Source organism: Genypterus blacodes, unplaced genomic scaffold (genome assembly GCF_046128005.1).
Source record: "Genypterus blacodes isolate CSIRO-AG114 ecotype Tasmania unplaced genomic scaffold, CSIRO-AGI_Gbla_v1 ptg000480l_1, whole genome shotgun sequence".
NCBI classification, from domain to species: Eukaryota; Metazoa; Chordata; class Actinopteri; order Ophidiiformes; family Ophidiidae; genus Genypterus; species Genypterus blacodes.
Genome location: NW_027467241.1, coordinates 97,799 through 117,251, shown reverse-complemented (window position 1 = coordinate 117,251; position 19,453 = coordinate 97,799). Strand labels below are relative to the sequence as shown.

General features: G+C 44.0%; 2 protein-coding genes, 1 long non-coding RNA gene, 1 other non-coding gene and 3 pseudogenes across 4 annotated transcripts; all 7 read right to left on the bottom strand.

The window, feature by feature from the left end:
* Positions 1–319: 319 nt before the first annotated feature.
* trnag-gcc (transfer RNA glycine (anticodon GCC)) lies at positions 320–390 on the bottom strand. The gene has a single exon. It is a non-coding gene; the product is annotated as a tRNA-Gly (tRNA).
* A 196-nt stretch (positions 391–586) lies between these two features.
* Positions 587–1,984, bottom strand: LOC142990162 (G-protein coupled receptor 4-like). Its single transcript, XM_076139901.1, has 2 exons — positions 1,314–1,984; positions 587–1,184 (listed from the first exon to the last, which is right to left on the bottom strand). The coding sequence occupies exons 1-2, from the start codon at positions 1,982–1,984 to the stop codon at positions 773–775; spliced, it is 1,083 nt and encodes a 360-aa protein (XP_075996016.1). The 3' UTR covers positions 587–772.
* Positions 1,985–3,171: 1,187 nt separating this feature from the next.
* On the bottom strand, positions 3,172–6,756 carry LOC142990158 (UDP-glucuronosyltransferase 2C1 pseudogene; annotated as a pseudogene).
* Positions 6,757–6,798: 42 nt separating this feature from the next.
* LOC142990159 (UDP-glucuronosyltransferase 2A3 pseudogene) lies at positions 6,799–12,551 on the bottom strand (annotated as a pseudogene).
* Positions 10,373–12,547, bottom strand: LOC142990160 (UDP-glucuronosyltransferase 1-2 pseudogene; annotated as a pseudogene).
* Positions 12,552–15,612: 3,061 nt separating the features above from the next.
* Positions 15,613–18,077, bottom strand: LOC142990164 (cornifelin homolog B-like). Its single transcript, XM_076139903.1, has 5 exons — positions 18,060–18,077; positions 17,876–17,984; positions 17,551–17,673; positions 17,140–17,294; positions 15,613–16,589 (listed from the first exon to the last, which is right to left on the bottom strand). Exons 1-5 carry the CDS (start codon positions 18,060–18,062, stop codon positions 16,470–16,472), a joined length of 510 nt encoding a protein of 169 aa, XP_075996018.1. The 5' UTR covers positions 18,063–18,077; the 3' UTR covers positions 15,613–16,469.
* A 580-nt stretch (positions 18,078–18,657) lies between these two features.
* On the bottom strand, positions 18,658–19,446 carry LOC142990166 (uncharacterized). The gene is made up of 3 exons (XR_012960759.1): positions 19,326–19,446; positions 18,994–19,277; positions 18,658–18,738 (listed from the first exon to the last, which is right to left on the bottom strand). It is a non-coding gene; the product is annotated as an uncharacterized LOC142990166 (long non-coding RNA).
* Between the last annotated feature and the right edge of the window lie 7 nt (positions 19,447–19,453).

Sequence of the window (19,453 nt, the reverse complement as noted above, 5' to 3'; positions counted from 1 at the left end):
TGATCCAATTTCTTTCCTCCAACACCAAATAAAATCTGAATCAACAATGTTTTTTGTGTATGTGTGTGTGTTCCCCCAAGCTTACTTGCTGCAGAACTTACAACCATTTGATCACCAGAATGGCTGCAGTAATATTTCAAATATACAGCACATGTTCCAATAATCCTTTCAGATTTACAGTAAAATACAGTAAGTGTGATTGGCTTTACAGGGAGAAGCTGTTTTACAATCTAAGAAAAGAAGTGCTACTTTGACTTTCATGCAGGAGGCCCAAGGACGCATGAGGGCCAACTTCCCAGGCCTTTAAAAGAGAGTCGCATGCATTGGCCGGGAATCGGACCCGGGTCTCCCGCGTGGCAGGCGAGAATTCTACCACTGAACCACCAATGCCTGTTGACTATGGTGGTCTGCAGTGAAGGTGCTGTTGTTGGGGTGGTAGAGAAAATCTATGGAAAAGACATTTTGTCCTTTACCGCAACAGGGTGGAATCATTAAAAAAAACAGTGCTGCAAGAGACATCTTTATTACTAGAACAATTGACAGCAAACATGTATGTATTTATTTTTTTTTTTTTTAAGAAAAGAAGAAAAAAAGCTTCATTTCCATTTAGCCCATACAAGCCCATCAAGCAATACTAAAGCTTACTACTGAAAGCTAATAGCCTTGTTAAGTACAAACAGAAGGGAAGTACTGCAGCAGGGGACATTTAACGCTTCATATCAATGTCACACATCATTCTTCCACTGGGTGGCACAATTGGATCTCTCCTAAATCAGTGGTTAAAACCCATTACGCTCTCACTCTGGGTGCTGGGGAGAGCTCTCGTGCTGAGCGTGGCCTGCTTACGGGCGCCAATTCCCTTCCCTGAACATGGTAGGGACCTTTGCAACCCCAACCGGGCATCAGGGTACAAGAAGATGTAGAAGAGGGGATCCAGCAGGGTGTTGAGGCTTGTCAGACCGTAGCACAGGCGATAGATGAGGAAAATGGAACGTTGAAATCCGCACGGCTCATCAATCAGCAGCAAGGACACAAACCTGTATCCCCCAACTAGGTGGTAGGGTCCAAACACCACAATGAAGTTGACAGTGATGATTACTAGGATGCCCACAATCTTATGTCGTTCGTGGTCAGAGAGAGAAGGAGATCGTCTGAGTGTCAGCCAGATGTGACCTGAGGTAAAGCTGAGGGAAGAGAACAGAGAGACCACAGCATGATAGAAGACTTGATACAAAACATCTGTTTTGTGGCAGAATAGAATAGAATAGAACAGAATAGACTTGACTTGAAAACCCTTAATGGCCCCAACTCACCCAAGTATGGTACATGGCAGCAGGAAACCCAGGGCCACTGTAGTAATCTTGAAGTGGGCATATCTGGGGCTGACGGGGTACTGCTCCAGACACAGCAGTCTGTCAGAGTCAAACACGGATGGCAGCAGCCCGCAGAGGCAGAACAGGAAGGTCAGAGTCCACACTGCCATCCCTGACACTGCTGCCACCCTCACACTCCGAACCCCACGGCTGCTCAGTGGGTACACAATAGCCAGACAACGATCCAGCGCTATCAGGCACAGAAACATGACGCTGGCGTAGACATTTACGTAAAACACATAGCCCACCAGCTCGCAGGCCAGCTGCCCATACAGCCAGCGGTGCCCACCCTGTAGGTAAATGATCCACAGCGGCAGAGTGAGCAGCTGGAGGAGATCTGACAGCAGCAGGTTGAGGATGTAGACCAGCTGGCAGCCTCCGCCACCTGATCGTCCCAGCTGGTACAGACCCCAGAGAGAGAGCAGATTGCTAGGGAGACCCAGAGAGAAGATGAGGCCATAGATACAGGTCAGGCCAACCACGTCCGTGTCCAAGGGGAGGTTACAGCTGTCATTGGACATGTCTCTGTTTGTCAAACACGTCACATGGAAACGCAGAAATGTCTTCAATCGTTCTTGGACAGGGTGATGAGTTGATGTGGGAATGCCCATCAATTCACACACAAAATAAAAAAGGTCAGAGTTTGCGATCACTTGGATTCATCCAGGTATGCTTGGTCCATTCTCATCTTGATGAATATTGTCTCCTGTGGTAAAGGTCAGTCTTCAAAGCATCCAGCAGCAATCAAACACCAAAAAAATGTGACAGCAAAGACCCATAAAGCCGTCACTGAGTAAGAGGTGAACGAGAAATTACCGGTTCCCAAAACATTTCATACACCTCCTCAGATTGTTGGTTCCAGCTGTGTGACCTGGACTTAATAAGAAATACTAAGAACACAAAGTCATGACCAAGCCTGGTCTATTCTGTGATCGTTTCCTCCACAGGAAACTGACTTCTTCAGCTTTAAAGGCAACATCCTGAGGCAGGATAATGCCTTTCTGCTCCAGAACAAAAACACTCTCTTTTTCTGTGCCCTTCTCTCTTACTACAGCACAGGACAAGATGGTTAATAAGCTGGACACTGGCTGTTACGAAGTGTCAAGGGCCTGGCTAAGATGCATTCAACACATCAACACCTCTGCTATCGCTGGCTTTAAACATCATTTTTTACAGCTTTGTATTAAATACCATAAGAAGAGACACAGTTTAATCTTTTGTAGAGGCTTAGTAATACATTTATTCCGATGTCTAACACCAAGTAAAGAAAGAACAGCACATATTTGGTAATAAAACAGCAGTTTACGCAAGAGGTTAAATCATTTGGTGAAAGAAATATTCCTGAACATTTTACATTTCATACACACACACACGCACACACACACACATGCTCATATACATACTATTATGTATATATATTATATATGTATTTATCCTGTGTATAGTAGTAGTAGTAGTATAGTAGTGTATGTTCCCCATTTCCCGGGCTGAGCTTTTAAACCACAGGGAAAATAATCCACACAATCGAAATTGTTTGGGGAAGAATGGGCATGTTAAGACAATGGGGGGACTGGCAGTGTTTTTACAACATGGTTTCAAAGGGTGGAGGATCTAATAACTCACTGTTTCCTTTAAAATGTCACCATTCACTGATTTGAAGGTTGAAGGCTCCTCTGGGCACACACACATTTAGAGGAGATTTGTCTTTCACAGTATTGTTAGAATGCATTTTTCTGATACATTTGAAGTTTCACTTAATAGAAATAACATCATTTAACATTAATTTCATTTAATGACATCACTCTGGTTTCATCTTCCTCCTTGATCTTTGGCAGCACAGAAGCCTGCACACTGCAATGGCAGCCCAGAGAGAGGCACAGCTGAGGGCCACAAGAAACACCACCACATCCAGACTGTGGTAGGTGTACCACGGAAGGTTTAAACCTGCAGAACGCAGGTGGGCTGCTCCTTTGTTTCTGATGACATACTCAATCCAAAATATGGCGGTGTCCATAGGGGTCATTGGTTGGTCGTGGTGTAGCTTGGAGAGTTTCTGAATGTTTTGCCGGTAATAAGGTCTCTCCAGGATGTCTTTTAGGGCCTCCAGGAAAAGGTCTGTTGTGAGAGAGGTGGCATCCACCACCCGAGCCGCCCCACGCCTTTCCAGACGGACAAAGTTGTCAAACTGGTCAAAGAGGATTGGCAGACCCAGCATGGGCACCGCATGGTAGATGGCCTCATATATGCCATTTGTGCCTCCATGAGAGACAAACACACGGGTCTTGGGGTGTCCCAGGAGGTCGTTCTGAGGCAACCAGTCCATCAGCAGGGTGTTGTTCCCTAAGGATGAAGGTAGTTCACCCATGTACCTCCACACAACCTTCTGAGGGAGCTGAGCAAATGCTGCAGCGATGGCCTCTGTGACCTCTGGAGGCAGAGCTCTCACCAGTGTCCCCAGAGACATGACCACCACTCCATGCTCCCCAGAGCTCTGCATGAAGGCCTCCAGCTCAGCGGGGAGGGGCTTGGCCTTGGTGCACTGAAACCCTCCTATGTAGACCACATTGGGCATGGTCGGGCGGGGGAGCTCAAATACAAAATTCACCCTCACCAGCAAGATATCAGCTGTACGTTGCATTGAGATCAAATCAGCTCCAGGCGGGAAGTGCTGCTGAAGAAGGTCCCTATATACAGGCAGGATGATGAGTTGTTCCTGTAGCAGGCTTGCTCCATACCGCAGGAAATTCTCTGTCCTCTGCAGGAATGTCATGTTATCGTGGAATAAGGAGTTGTACATAGGCACATAGGAAAGTGGCGATGGTGCCACTGCCATGTGAACCTCTCCAGCATTCAGCCAACGGACATTATAGACCATTGGCAGTTTGAGATAATGGGCTAGGAGGACCCCTGCAGAGAAGGTTGGGTCAGTCAAAACAAGGTCAAAGCTGGAATGCTTGAGCTTGGCTACCAGCAGGGAGTCCTGCAAAATGGTGGAGATCATACAGACAGCTGCACTGTGGAAAACCTGCAAAGTCATTGCTATGTCCTTCTGCTGTTCAAAGAAGCGTCGCACTGGGAACATCTTGCGTAGACCTAGTGATCGCTGCATGAGGACAGAGAAGATGTTCAAGCCAATGTCATGCTCAGGTGCTTCCTGAGGGGTGATGGTGATTGAAATGTAGAGATGAGAGTTCTCACGGATGTACCAGCTCTTGGCAGAGCGCAGCACAGTGAGGCTGTGACCCCTGGAGTGCAGCTCTCTGAGAATCACCTCCATGTTGATCCAATGGCTGCCATCCTCAGGGACAACCAAAATCCTGCCACCATGACAACTGCTTACTGAGAGAATGAGGAAGACCCTTACAAGAACAGACATTGGTGCTTGTCCATACATGCCTTTTCCCTGGAAATCGCTGCTCCCTCTGATCTTCTCCCTTGAGAAGCAGAATTTGATTATGATAATTATAAACACAGAATGTTGCATGGATATCTTCAGTTCACAGTGTAATTTCAGCTTGTGAATGCCTGCAGTTGTGATTTATTTTCTGCATAACGCAATAGGAATTCCACACAAGCTTTTTTAGCGGCTGCATCTGGCATGTGTGCAAATATCCAGGAAATTGTGTGAGAAAGGGACTTGGAAAAACAGTGTTGTTATGAGACAGACACTGTGTTTCAAGCTGCAAGATGACAATGACAATAAGAGGCATTCCCAATTTGAAATTAGTTCATTTTTCATTGAAGGTGCACTTATTTAATCCCTTAAGAATAATTATGAAACAGAAGTAATCTCACTAAATAAATAACCCCCTTTCCTTACCTTAACACTCACTTCACACATCTGGGAGAATGTGTCAACTATTTTGTCTCATCATCATAGTTTTTATCATATAGTCGGCTCTTGTTCTAATCTTTCTCTCCGTCACCATTATACTGTATTCTGCTCACATCAGGGAAACAAAGTGTTTGTTTGCCTGTTTATATTTAATTATTTTCAAATTTGCATTTAAAAGAGACTGTGCTCCGAGCTTTGGAGTAGTTACTGCTAGGTGAAGTCAAGGAGTATTTTCAAAAAAGCCCTCCATCTGAAGAATGCAAGGACCTGTACGCAACCGAGCATATCAGAAATATTTTAACCCCCGTATCTATATTGTAAATGTACATTTTGTAAATTAGGACTCACTACCTTGTAAAATAGTTATATTTGTATCATTAGCATTTGTTTGCCCTGATTTGATTTGATTTAACTGTTTTTATTCTTTTTTTTCACAAGTCTAGATTAGGTCTACATGTTTACAGTCCTCTACAGCTGTTATAATGTTTTTGCTCTCATCCTGTAACAATTTCATCCTTACTGACTTACTGTGTCTCCCTGCTTGATCTGTTCTACTGCTGTTTTCCAAATTCAGCAGCTTCAAAAACAACATTGTGCAATTTTCTTCAGTTTGGAACACTGACGTCAAAAATCTCTTGATAATCCAGATGTGATATCAATTAAAATATGCCTCAAGGTATAAAACCCAGATATTTCAATACATGCACTTTACTTTGAAAGGGTATATAGAAACGTGATTTTGAGTCAGCATAACATCTCTATCTTGATGCTATCTTATGGAACTGAGTACACAGGCAATTTCTCCGGAAAAATATGACGCTGCAAAATAAGACACCATTCCATACCTGTGGGGTCCAGTACTCCTCTTTCCTTCACCAGTCACGATTTTGTCGATCCAGCTGCAGCCTGTGTGAGAGCTCAGTAGTCTGCTTCTTACATAAACCGGAGAGAAAATACTGCCACTTGCTGTGAACTGTTGCTATGAACCGATAGCAGCTGCTTCAATTTCTGACTCAGAGCTTTGGATACTGGTGTAATATGAGACCCCTGGTAAACTTGCTTATTCCGTGATGATATAAAATGATGATTTGTCAGCCAGATAAGACTTGGAATGCCCGGATCCTTGTGGGCCCTCAGTCTGACCCGCACCACTGTTTAATTACCTAAAGTTACAATAACAGTGTCTAAGTAACGATTCAAAACACAGCTGCAATCAGGTTTTCCTTGGCACTTGGTAAAAGGAAAGACCAGAAGAAAAGGATCTTGCTTTGGTTTGACAGGAATTGTGTGAATTTCAATGAATGTAAGACCAGATGGAAATTTAGAAATTGGGAAATAACAAAAGTATCTCTTGAAGAAAGCGCTGGCTGCCATGGAAACAGTTAATAGTAGTTACTGGGTTTGGGATGAGTCACTCACTTTTCACGGTTTTTCATACATCTGAGAGAACACAGCTTGCATTATTAGACTGTCAGCACCTAAAATAAGAATACACATTAAGTTATTCTGGTCGAGACCTTTATTTTGTGTAAAGGTTAAAATAGGATGGGGGGGGCAGTAGCTCAGTGGTTAGAGCTTCCGCTTAGGAACTGGAGGGTCGCCTGTTCGAGTCCCTGCCCAGGTGCGAAGGGTGGTAATGTAATGTAAGTCACTTTGGATAAAGCCAAATGATCGTAATGTAATGTAGGAAAGTCATGAGTTTGGAGATGTTTTTCGGAAAGGATCTTCCAGTTCTCTCAGTACAGCAGCGGAGTGTTGTTGTGTGGAGTTGTTTACTCTGCTTTCATCTTCCTCCTGGATCTCCAGCAGCAGAGAAGCCTGCAGATGGACATTACAGCCCAAAGAGAGGCACAGCTCAGGACCATGAGGAACAAGACCACATCCAGGCTGTGATAGGAGTACCAAGGCAGGCTTAAACCTGCAGTACGCAGGTGGGCTGCTCCTTTGTTTCTGATGACATACTCAATCCAAAATATGGCGGTGTCCATGGGGGACATTGGTCGGTCATGGTGTAGCCTGGAGAGTCGCTGCATGTTTTGCAGATAAGAAGGGGTCTCCAGGATGTCCTTTAGGGCCTCCAGAAAGTCCTCTGTGGTGAGGGTGCTGACTTCCATCATTCGAGCCACCCCACGGACTGTCAGTCGTATTACATTGTCAAACTGGTCAAAAAGGAGGGGCAACCCCAGAACGGGAACCCCATGGTAGATGGCCTCATACAGGCCGTTGGTGCCTCCATGGGCCACAAACACGCGTGTCTTGGCGTGTCCCAGGAGGTCGTTCTGAGGCAACCACTTCACCAGCAGGGTGTTGTTCCCCAGAGATGAAGGGGGTTCCCCTGTGTACCTCCATATAACCTTCTGAGGGAGCTGAGCAAAAGCTGAAGCGATGCCCTCTGTGACCTCTGGAGGCAGGGCAGACACAAACGTCCCCAGAGACATGACCACCACTCCATGCTCCCCAGAGCTCTGCATGAAGGCCTCCAGCTCATCAGAGAGGGGCTTGGCCTTGGTGCACTGAAACCCTCCTATGTAGACCACATTGGGCATGGTAGGCCTTGGGAACTCAAAGATAAAATCTCCTCTCACCAACCAGATATCAGCAGCATACTGCAGAGACAGCAGATCAGCTCCAGGGGGGAAGTGACGCTGGAGCAGCTCTGAATAAGCAGGGTTAATGAAAAAGTACTGCTCAACAAGACTAAAAAGATAATGTAGCATATTCTTGATCCTTTCCATAAAGTCCATACGGTCATGGAGTTCACTACCAGGTACAGGCAGGTATGAGACAGGGGAGGGAGCGATGGTGAAATGGCTCTCTCCTGTATTAATCCAGCGCACATTGAAGACCATGGGCAGCTGGAGATAATTACCCAGAAGGAGTCCAGTTGACAGACAAGGGTCAGTTAACATCAAGTCATACTTTGCATCCTGCAGCTCCTTCATAAACAGTGGGGTATCGAACACTGTGGCAGCTCCCTTTGCTAGGATACGATTTCCCGCTCCCAGTACCTTGGATGTCAAGTATTGCTGGCAGAAGGAGCGAAAGAAAGTTGGCAACGTTCGGCAGTGAAAAAATTCCTGTAACAATTTATCGTAGTGATTTCGATCCGTTTCGTCCTCCAGCATGGGAATATTGATGGTAGTAAACATTGAGGAATTACTCGGAATGTACCAACTCTCGGGGGAGCGCAGCACAGTGAGGTTGTGGCCTCTGGAGTAAAGCTCTCTGAGGATCAAGTCCATGTTGATCCAATGGCTGCCATCAACAGGTGCTGCCAGTATCCTGCTGCAATTACCACAAGTGGGGCTTCGCAACAGGAAGCAGAGGGCTATCAGGAGTACGGGGTTCCTGTTCATCATTCCCTAGAAGAGAACAAAACAAAAATCATAAGACTCACAACAACTGACGTGAATTTGCACAGAGGTTGATTCTTCATAAATCACAGACTTTGAAGTTGAATCGTAATAGTCAAAGTGAATCACAGATTAATGACGAACATTCATCAGCTTAACTTCATGTGCATGTCACTTATCTAAACATAACTATGGTAGTGTTAGGCCACACACACATTCACCTACATGTTACAGTATGTATTACCCCTATTTTGTGTCATATTGTGTCCAAAGTGTGTGTGCGTGTGTGTGTGTGTGTGTGTGTGTGTGTGTGTGTTTTAATGTTTTGCACTTGGGTGCTAAACTCCTTCCTGCATACTTCATTCATACTGTGACAGATTTAACCACTACAGTTAAAAGTAAGAAGAAGAAGAAGAAGAACGATGACAACAGCACACAGGGTCAACAACCTTTGAACCTAACCCGAACCCTTCATGTCCACACTGAATGTGTTTTTATCATATTTATGAAAGGATACTCACTAGTTGTTGCTGTCGCTCAACCACTCTCACCAACACCCCAAACTAAACATGTGAGGACTGGCAGAGAGAGGAAGAAGAAGAGAGAGAATGAGAGAGAACAAACTAGACAGAGTGAGAGACAGTGAGTGTGTGTGTGAGAGAGGGAGAGAGAGAGAGAGAGAGAGAGAGAGAGAGAGAGAGAGAGAGAGAGAAAGCTGCTTAGCTGCCATGACTGACATAACCAGTTCCATACGGAGCCTCATGAACGCTGTTGTTGTGTCAGGTATCAATATGAAACCTTCATTGTTGTTTCACGGACACGTTATCATGATAAAGACAGACTGGAGCCATGGCCATTAACCCTTAGAAAGGACGCAGGCTACAAATCTGCACTGTCTGAAAGGCAGAAACAGAAGCATTGTATCTGTGGTTGTTAGACCAAAAATGGAAAACCATAAATGTGTAAAGACCTCTTACACTCAGCACTTAGCTATTTACTCCTGGGCAGCAGCGGTTTCAGTACTTCTCAGATGTATTCCCGTTCTGCCTCAGGTCAGGAATGTGAAGTATTTCCGGCACAGCCCGATAAATCAAATGTCTTCATTTTCTGTGTTGCCAACTCGGAGACTTTCTCGCTAAATCTGGCGACCTTCCAAATCCGACAAAAGCGACTAATCTAGCCACCTTTTTCTGGTGCTTTTGGTGACTTTTCGGGTGTTTTGGAGACTCTGGCGTCTCTTTCTGCAGCTTCTGTCCTTGGCGAGCAGCGGGGGCTGGTGTGAGCTCCCCCGCCTCCCCCGGGCACCGACAGGCGGTCACTCAGGCTCACAGGCTCACAATACAAATAAGAACCCTAAATTCTCTCACATAACTTGGATTCAATCTGATATTCCAACATTTAGCAGGACATGAAAAAACAGTCCATGTTTTCCCAACATGGACTGTGAACGATTATACCAATATGTTCAATAAAGACAAGGCACAACTGTTCAGTTAGTAGATGAGACATATTTGTGAGTTAAAAAGTTGCTCCTGATGATTGAAGTGCTCAGTCATAGACATGGTGGTCTCTGTCTGGTATAATGGGCGTAAGGTTAGCTCCATGTAGTGGCATTAAATGGGGGTTTCAGGATCTTCTCAGTGATGATTATTGTGGCCTCCACCACCCGAAATCTCTGGTAAAATATTATTCATCGTTGTGTTATCGTTGTGTTATTATTATATTGTAGTATTTGAAGGTATGATTACTGAAATCAGACGTTTTGATCAAGTGTAAAGCAAAGAAAGAGACTGGGAGTTCCCAATCACACATTTCTGACTGTTACATATTTATTGATGCATTTTATTGTTGAATGTTTTTTCCAAACACAGTCAGAGAGGCTTGTGTTCACAGTCATCATTCTGCTTTCATCTTCCTCCTTGATCTCCAACAGCAGAGAAGCCTGCAGATGGAGATCACAGCCCAAAGAGAGGCACAGCTCAGGGCCATGAGGAACAGGACCACATCCAGGCTGTGATAGGAGTACCAAGGCAGGCTTAAACCTGCAGAACGCAGGTGGGCTGCTCCTTTGTTTCTGATGACATACTCAATCCAAAATATGGCGGTGTCCATGGGGGACATTGGTCGGTCATGGTGTAGCCTGGAGAGTCGCTGCATGTTTTGGTAGTATGAAGGCGTCTCCAAGATGTTCTTTAGGGCCTCCAGAAATGTGTCTTCAGTGAAGGTGCTGGCCTCCACGATCTGAGCTGCACCACGCACCTTTAACCGGACTAGGTTGTCAAACTGGTCAAAAAGGAGGGGCAACCCCAGAACGGGAACCCCATGGTTGATGGCCTCATAGAGGCCGTTGGTACCTCCATGGGCCACAAACACACGTGTCTTGGCGTGTCCCAGGAGGTCGTTCTGAGGCAACCACTTCACCAGCAGGGTGTTGTTCCCCAGAGATGAAGGAGGTTCACCCACATACCTCCATATAACCTTCTGAGGGAGCTGAGCAAAAGCTGCAGCGATGCCCTCTGTGACCTCTGGAGGCAGGGCAGACACAAACGTCCCCAGAGACATGACCACCACTCCATGCTCCCCAGAGCTCTGCATGAAGGCCTCCAGCTCATCAGAGAGGGGCTTGGCCTTGGTGCACTGAAACCCTCCTATGTAGATCAAATTGGGCATGGTAGGCCTTGGGAACTCAAAGATAAAATCTGCCCTCACCAACCAGATATCAGCAGCATACTGCAGAGACAGCAGATCAGCTCCAGGGGGGAAGTGACGCTGGAGCAGCTCTGAATAAGCAGGGTTAATGAAAAAGTACTGCTCAACAAGACTGTAAAGGTAATGTAGCATATTCTTGATCCTTTCCATAAAGTCCATACGGTCATGGAGTTCACTACCAGGTACAGGCAGGTATGAGACAGGGGAGGGAGCGATGGTAGAGTGACACTCTCCAGCATTAATCCAGCGCACATTGAAGACCATGGGCAGTTGGAGATAATTACCCAGAAAGATCCCTACAGGCAAACCAGGGTCAGTCAACATCAAGTCATAGTTTTCGTCCTGCAGCCTCTTCATGAGCACATGGTCGTCTAACATGGTGGCAACGGCTCCAGCAATCATATCATGGCCCTTTGCCAACATGGATGTGATCAGGTGTTGCTGGCAGAAGGAGTGAATGAAAGTTGGTAGCTTGCGACACTCAATTACATCAAGTAACTTTTTATTGTAGTAGTTCTTATCGGATGCATCCTCCAACATGAGCACATCCATTAAAGTGTATAATGAAGACTGACGAGGAATGTACCAACTCTCGGGGGAGCGCAGCACTGTGAGGTTGTGGCCTCTGGAGTAAAGCTCTCTGAGGATCAAGTCCATGTTGATCCAGTGGCTGCCGTCAATAGGCACTACCAGGATCCTGCTGCAATTACCACAAGTGGGGCTTTGCAACAGGAAGCAGAGGGCTATCAGAAATATAGGGTTCATATTTGTTATTACCTAAGAGAGGACAAAACAACAAGTAGGATACTATTAAACCTTTTAAAAGTCAGAATCTCTATTAGTTTGGATGGAAACTTACTAAACCTTTGAGGGAGCACTAGTTTCTCTTGGTGATCCCAGGAGGTACAGGATGAATTTCCTTTACCCTTTAAAATACTGCACTTAAGTAAACGTTTACGTTACTTTCCACACTAGATTAATTTGCTATTGCAACAAAAAATAAATGCATCAACTGCAATACGGTTTATCAGAGAGGAGTGCTTCTATTTAGAGTAATAATGCAAAGAAAAGTATCAATCAGTATGAATGTACAATGCTGCACATGCACCTTAGATATAGACACCTGATCTTTAGGCAGCTATAGAAAGTTTAGTTTAGATAAAATGTTAGTTCAATGTCTGAATCAAGGGCCTCACCTGTTTCTCATTTGGACCAGAAGCTTCCTGAGTGAACTGAGATCCCGACTGAGCCAAAACACAATGTGCTGTGAGTGAGTGTGTGAGTCTGTGAGTGTAGGCTCTTTCCCCCTGACCTAAGTTCAATGCGAGCATTATTGATTAGCCACAAGTCCAAGAGATTATGGGGGAATGGTGAAAGATACAAAGTCCACAGTCGTGGTATTTGTGGTATTTTGATTGTTTTAAATGTGAACGGCAACATGATGTTTCTTTGTATGCTCATGGACATCTGACTCCTGTTGCATTACTTACTGGCAAAAATGCTGCTCTGTGAAAACAAAAGAATACATTTGATCTTCTGGTTCTTTAAAGTGTTAGTTTGACCACTTAAACACTGGTTGAACATTGGACACAAGAAGAAGGAACAGGAGGTGGGTGGGGGGGAGCTGCAGGGTTGCAGCAAAAGGAAAACATTGGTGATTACAACAACTGCACAAGCCACCACTGAGGAGTCATATCAGCGTTCCCCTCTTCTCACCTCTGCCTCTGTTATTATATAAACCTGGAGCAGCTCTGAGGTCACCATAGTGCACCGTGATGAAGAAATAGTGCTTCATGCTTATTAGTGCTTAAGCCCACACACACACACACGGCTCAGCAGGTAACATGTGACTGTAACCTTGCTTTTATGCTGATTTCTATCTATTTATGGTTTTTCCTGGTACTCCCACCCACCACAGCAGAAGAAGGCATAGAGCTCTGTCTCTTCCTGAGCGCATGCACATGTAGGGAAGGTACACAGTGCAGCCAGGAGGGGGCAATGTTTGCTTTGGTTATATATGAATTTGCTCTGAAGTTTAGTTGTAGTTTGACCCTCTGTGGCCACTGTAGAACGAGTGATTTCGTGTGTTTGAAAGTAGTTGAAGGTCATGGTTTCACATTATAACGTGATACAATTTGGTGCATGTCTGCACCAGCACTTCTATGTACTTCTGTGTGTGCCAGATAATGATCACACTTGTTGCCATGGTAGCGACCCAAATACGGAAGGCCTGAAATATGAGAACAATTATAACTTATTTTCTCATAGAATTGTGTTGACTTGAAGCAGCTAAACAGACCTGTGGGCCGCTTGCTTTCCTTCCTTCCATTGTTCTGTTACAAGATATGGCTCATATTAAATCCCATGACACCATTAACACCATTTACTCAAGAGGGCCAGCATATATAATCACTCAGTGACAGCTGTTTAGCCCGACTTCTTCAGGAATATCACATGAACCTGAAATTAAGGTAAATGTAAACAACCTTTGCCCCCCTTATGTATTCAGGCGAGACTACTGGACCTCCTTGCATGCATCCTATACGATTGTTCTCCTTGTCAAGGCGACCGTTTTCCAGATCATATCTTGTGGTACAAGCTTGCATTGATTTTTTTAAATCCTAAGCTTTAGTAAATAAACATTTTCCCAATGCTGGATATTCTCCAGACACAATTCCACCTACACTAGGAGCAAAGCTGTTCTTTCAACTTCCTTGTCAGAAACGCCTCTATGTGGGCGCCGGTGTCCTTATCCACACAAACGACTAACTAACGGATCAGTAAAAGAATTATGTCACCAGCGCAGCCAACAGGGACCTCAAAAATGTCCACCCCAGTGTTGTCAACACATGTGAGCAGCCACACGTTTGTGCCTGTCCAGGTTGTTTTATAATTCATGAAAGTCTACACCTCCTCTGTGTACGCATGTTATTACACCAAAACACCAACGACAGCCAGCTAATTGTTTAAACAGTATTATTTCACCACAGCAAAGGAATTTTGGCGCTCCACCACCTCTCCCAGCAGCTTTAGCCCCAGGCCTCAGACCCCAGGCTCAGAGCATGTCACAATCCACAAACCAATCCAATCTCAGCTCAGGAGAGAGGAGTCAACACTGACGACTGCAATAGAGCATGGGAAATAAGATAAGATAAGATAAGATAAGATGAAATTTTATTATCCCGAGGGAAATTACTGTGCAACAGTTACAGTACAGCATGAAAAAACAAGACCCAGAAATCAGAAATCAGAAATCACCCAACTAGTGCAATAATGAAAAAGTGCAAGAATGCAAGTAGATAATAAGTACAAGATAAGTACAAACAATAAGGGGGGTACGAAGTACATACAATGGGGGAACAGTACATGACACAATAAGTACATAAGGAAGTGCAAGTGCAATGTGCATCTGACTGAGGTATGAGTAATGACAATCTACAACTACAGCATACAGGTGTGTATATGTGACATACAACGTTTAGTGCAATATACTATAAGTGACAGTGAAGCAGGTTGGGAGGGGGGGGGGGGGAGCGGGCTCAGATCCCTTTGTCCCCACCGTCCCATCTCGACCCGAGGTAGCTTTATTAAACAGTCCAATGGCCACAGGAAGAAAGGATTTCCTATGGCGCTCAGTAGTACACCTGGGGGGAATGAGTCTGTTACTGAAGGTGCTCTTGTATGAGGCCAGCACCTGGTGGAGCGGGTGAGAGTCATTGTTCATGATTCTCCTTAGTTTGCACAGCATTCTCCTCTCCGACACATGCTCCAACGAATCAAGTTCAGTCCCCAGGACGGAGCCAGCCTTCCTGACGATCTTGTTGATCCTGTTGGCGTCAGCTGACCTCGCCCTACTGCCCCAGCACACGACCACGAAGAAAGATGGCACTGGCAACCACAGACTGGTAGAACATCCTCAGCATGGTGTTACAGGCATTGAAGGATCGAAGCCTCCTCAGGAAGTTGAGTCGACTCTGTCCCTTCTTGTAAACAGCCTCAGCGTTCTTAGACCAGTCCAGTTTGTTGTCCAAATGGACTCCCAGAAATGTAGGAGCATGAATCTATGCACTTTAGAAAGTTCTATTACTCATGTGGAAAAGTTGTAGATGTAAATGTATAAAGAGTTCACGTTAGTTTCTTTAAGAATGTGGGTTTTTTCTGCTTGCTTTTTGATTCATGATGTTGAATCTAATGGTACAAGTGTTTACCTTAGAGTGTTATAATCATGAAAACAGGCAGCAAACACAGGCCAGCTTGGTGTGTTGCTGCACAGAGGGACTATGTGATGATGTGCATGTGTGTGTGGTGTGTATGCAGTATATGATTACAGCACAGGCACATGAAAGTTTACTATCAAGAGTTTTATTGCAGTTTTCACAAAGAGTGATGTCATCCAAACTTTGCATACCTTTGTCTATCACTATTAATAATGATAAAAGGTTTCTTATCCCATAACCTGCACGGAGACAAACACAGAGTTACAGACTAACCTGGCATCCTCTGTGTTTCCTGCCCTCTTTTTAATCAGACATTACTAAACCTAACTGACTGAGGCTTAAACTGGACTGTGGACAATCTGTGTATGTCTCCTAATACTGAGATCGTGATCCTAGTCAGCAGGGCATCACATACTGTAAAATGTAGAGTTTTTTCATTAGATTGTTCAACAATATAGAATTTCCTACAAGGGAGCCATAACATATATCATTATATATTTTTACTTGAGCAGACCAAACCATTTTTGTATTTGTATGTCCTGGTTTCACACTCGACAAGTTAATAAAAGAAGAAAATCAAGTACAAAAAAAGTTCATGCTGTTGATTGAAGCTTCCACGTCTTTGGACAGTGGGGCTTGATATTAGATACAGTATTAAAGTAAGATATGAACAAAAGACTGTAAAAAAACAAAAGCCATATTGTTTCATTAATTTGGCTTAAATATTAAATCTGTGCTTATCTGTAGTTTCTGTCATTTAGAAAAACTCCCTATCAGACCTTAATGTGCTGATCTGTAATCACCTTCTCGGTGACATTACACAGTGTCAAACACGCATGAAAACATAAACAAACAGGGAAGTGTGTGTACAGCTGGAGGACGATAAAGAAGGAGAAATGTGAAAATCACGTGGATTCAGTCCTGAAGTTCAGAATGTTACCGATGGCAATGATTGGAGTCACGGTTGACATGGTGATGGTTATCATATTGACATGTTGACAAAGGTGATGGGATTGGCTCGTGTTTTGATTTCTCTCGCCATCTGACACCAGTTGCAAGGCACACAGAAGAATGCGTACACACAGTCATTACAAATGGTATCCTGTTGAGAGAAGAAACGCAAGATTAAACTAATACCAAAACAATACAATACAATACCAAAACATGTATGTGTGTGTGTGTGTGTGTGTGTGTGTGTGTGTCGCATGTGTGATTTGATCATTAAAGTTTCTATTCTATTCTATTCTATTGTATTCTAAGAAGGTAAACTCAGGCTGTGACACAAGGCTAGACAGGTTAAAGACAGATCAAAGATCAGAGGTGGACAAGAGCGTCATGTCAGTATGCTGGTATGTACTCTATGACGCAGATTGACAATTAAAATGAACTCAAATTGCAAGTTGTTCCCTCATGTAAATGTTCCCTAAATATGGAAATACACCAGGATTTATTTCCATTAGTTTCAGCTACTGAAAAAGACCAAAGACTTTTAAGACTTTCAAGGCTTAAGAGGATGAACATGAGACTCCCTCTGAGTCTTGGTAGCCTTTTTTTTATGGGATAATGAACTACAGCCCCCCACCCCCCTCCCCCCCCCCCAAACCTCTCACACCATCCTTCAAATGTTTACACATGAAAGAGAGCCTCTTTACCTCTATGCCATATCGCTGGCGCAGAGACACCCTCAGGGCCAAGGCGATAGGAGGGACGAGTCCAAAGGTATCCAGCAGAGGCAAACACAGACACTCTCCAGCATCGTACGCTGTCTTACAGGCGAAGCAGCCAGGACACCAACAGCAGAAGCAACCTGGAAGGAAACAAGTCAGACCTCTCTAATACGAGCTTAGCTGAGTCCATGTAAAGAAATCCTAAACAGATGATGAGATATATTACACAATTTGAAGACACAAATGGTTTATTAGGGTTATTGCAGAGAGCATTGCTCAGGAACGGCCTCACTACACACACTGATCTCCACATTCCTCCACACAGACCCATGATCAGCCATGACTGACTGGACATCTTGTTAAGACGACTTCACGTAAAGCCTAAAGTCTACTCACACAATGTCATGTCTTGAAAGCAGTCACAGATGCCAGAGGACCATTTGTTGGACATGGTGGTCATTATGAAGGGCTTGGGTTGGCTGATGGTGGTGACGTTTGATGTTGACATGGTAACAGCCTCTGAAACAAACAAGGTTGCAATCTTTACTTTCTAAAATGTTTCATCATAATAATAGAGAAGACATTGATCAAAAAGGCAGATTTCACTCTGTTATATTTTACCTCTGTTTTTAGGGATTATGAATTAAAATATAATGCAGTTTTGATTCAGCCGTACTTTAACCAAAATGGTAGATTTTCAAAATGAGAGAAATCCTCTTACCGTGTTTTCCTTGCGTTCGTGCGAGATTTGAAACCTGGATCACTGCAACTTGGTGATGGAACAGGACGTCTTTATAGACATGATGAAGAGCTGTGAGCGTGACAGGACACTACGGGGTGCACGTCACCGGCTGGTTAGTCCAGTTTGACATATGCATACATCTCAGTCAGACATCAGATCTTACCATCAGGCCTCCTTTGATATCTCAGGCATCACTATTCAGCAACTGTCACCTCACGTAGCTGCTCGGCTCCTACGTGGAGATATGAGCCTGAGTGACTCGGTGGCACGGAAACTTTGTTGATCAAGCTTTATACCACTTCCGATCATTTTGTGTATCCATGACATAATTCAGATAATAAAGACACATATGTTTGATTTATTATCCGTATTATTTCAGCCATCATAGCAACATTTGGATTACTTTCTCCTAAATGAACCTAATATCAAGTATTTAGTCTTTTTTTGTTAACAGCCACGGTGTACATCCATTTGACAATTGCCCTGCATGTTCCAAAGCATAATCGGATTGTGTGAAATATAAGACCGTTTTATTTCATGAAATATGAACTTTAATTGAAGCAAAACAGGAGAAAAAGTAAACACATACCTCAAAATTGCATCAATTACATAATGTTGCATTCAACTGTTATTAACTGTAGTTAACACAGGCAGATGCTTGATAAAAGTAGAAATGTCTAGACCAAGTGCGCCCCCTGCAGGGAAGTCAAAGCTATGTATCTGGCTGAGGATGAGGAGGAGTTGACGTGGGATGCTGCTCGTCTCTTCAGCTCTCTGGAGATCTGAAGCCAGGAGAGCGTATAGCAGCAGCATCCATAAAAGCAGTCCGTCCACACACTCCCCTGCAAGACACACACACACATGCACAGGCCTGAGAACAAGGGGGAGGCATGAAAGTGCAGAAAATCTTTGTTTGCTATACAAACATGAATAGTAATTACAGAAGTCATCATTACATGACCTCATTCCAGTAGAATAACATTGAAAATAAAATAAAATAAAATAAAATAAAATAAAATAAATCCTCTAAACATTTGTGATCACGTAAGGGATTGCCCTTACGTGATGAAGAGAATCTTGTATCTATACTTCCTCACATGTACACACACACAGCCTGCATGTGGGAACGTGTCTTTCTGCTGTCTCGGTAACTCATTTTCAATCCACAACCCACTCCACCCCTGAAGGAAACCAACATTACAAACCACCACCCTCTAACCACTCCCATCTCCTGTCTTATCTGTCCTCCTTCTCTCTTTCTACTTTAGACCAGAAATGTCGAGCTCAGCTTATCCAAAATCAAAAGTCCTCCCCGTTGCTCCTTTGTTTGCATTTTTAAAGATCTGCTTTGTACATTAGCACACTGATGAGTGTCAGAGACCTGGTATCTTGTAATGTCAGAGACCTGGTATCTTGTAATGTCAGAGACCTGGTATCTTGTAATAAATACATTTATATAAATAATAAATAAATAATAAATAAATACTATCTTCAATAGTAATACACACATTTCATTGTAATTGTATATTAAAGTCAGTATTCCTGTTCCTTTATTAC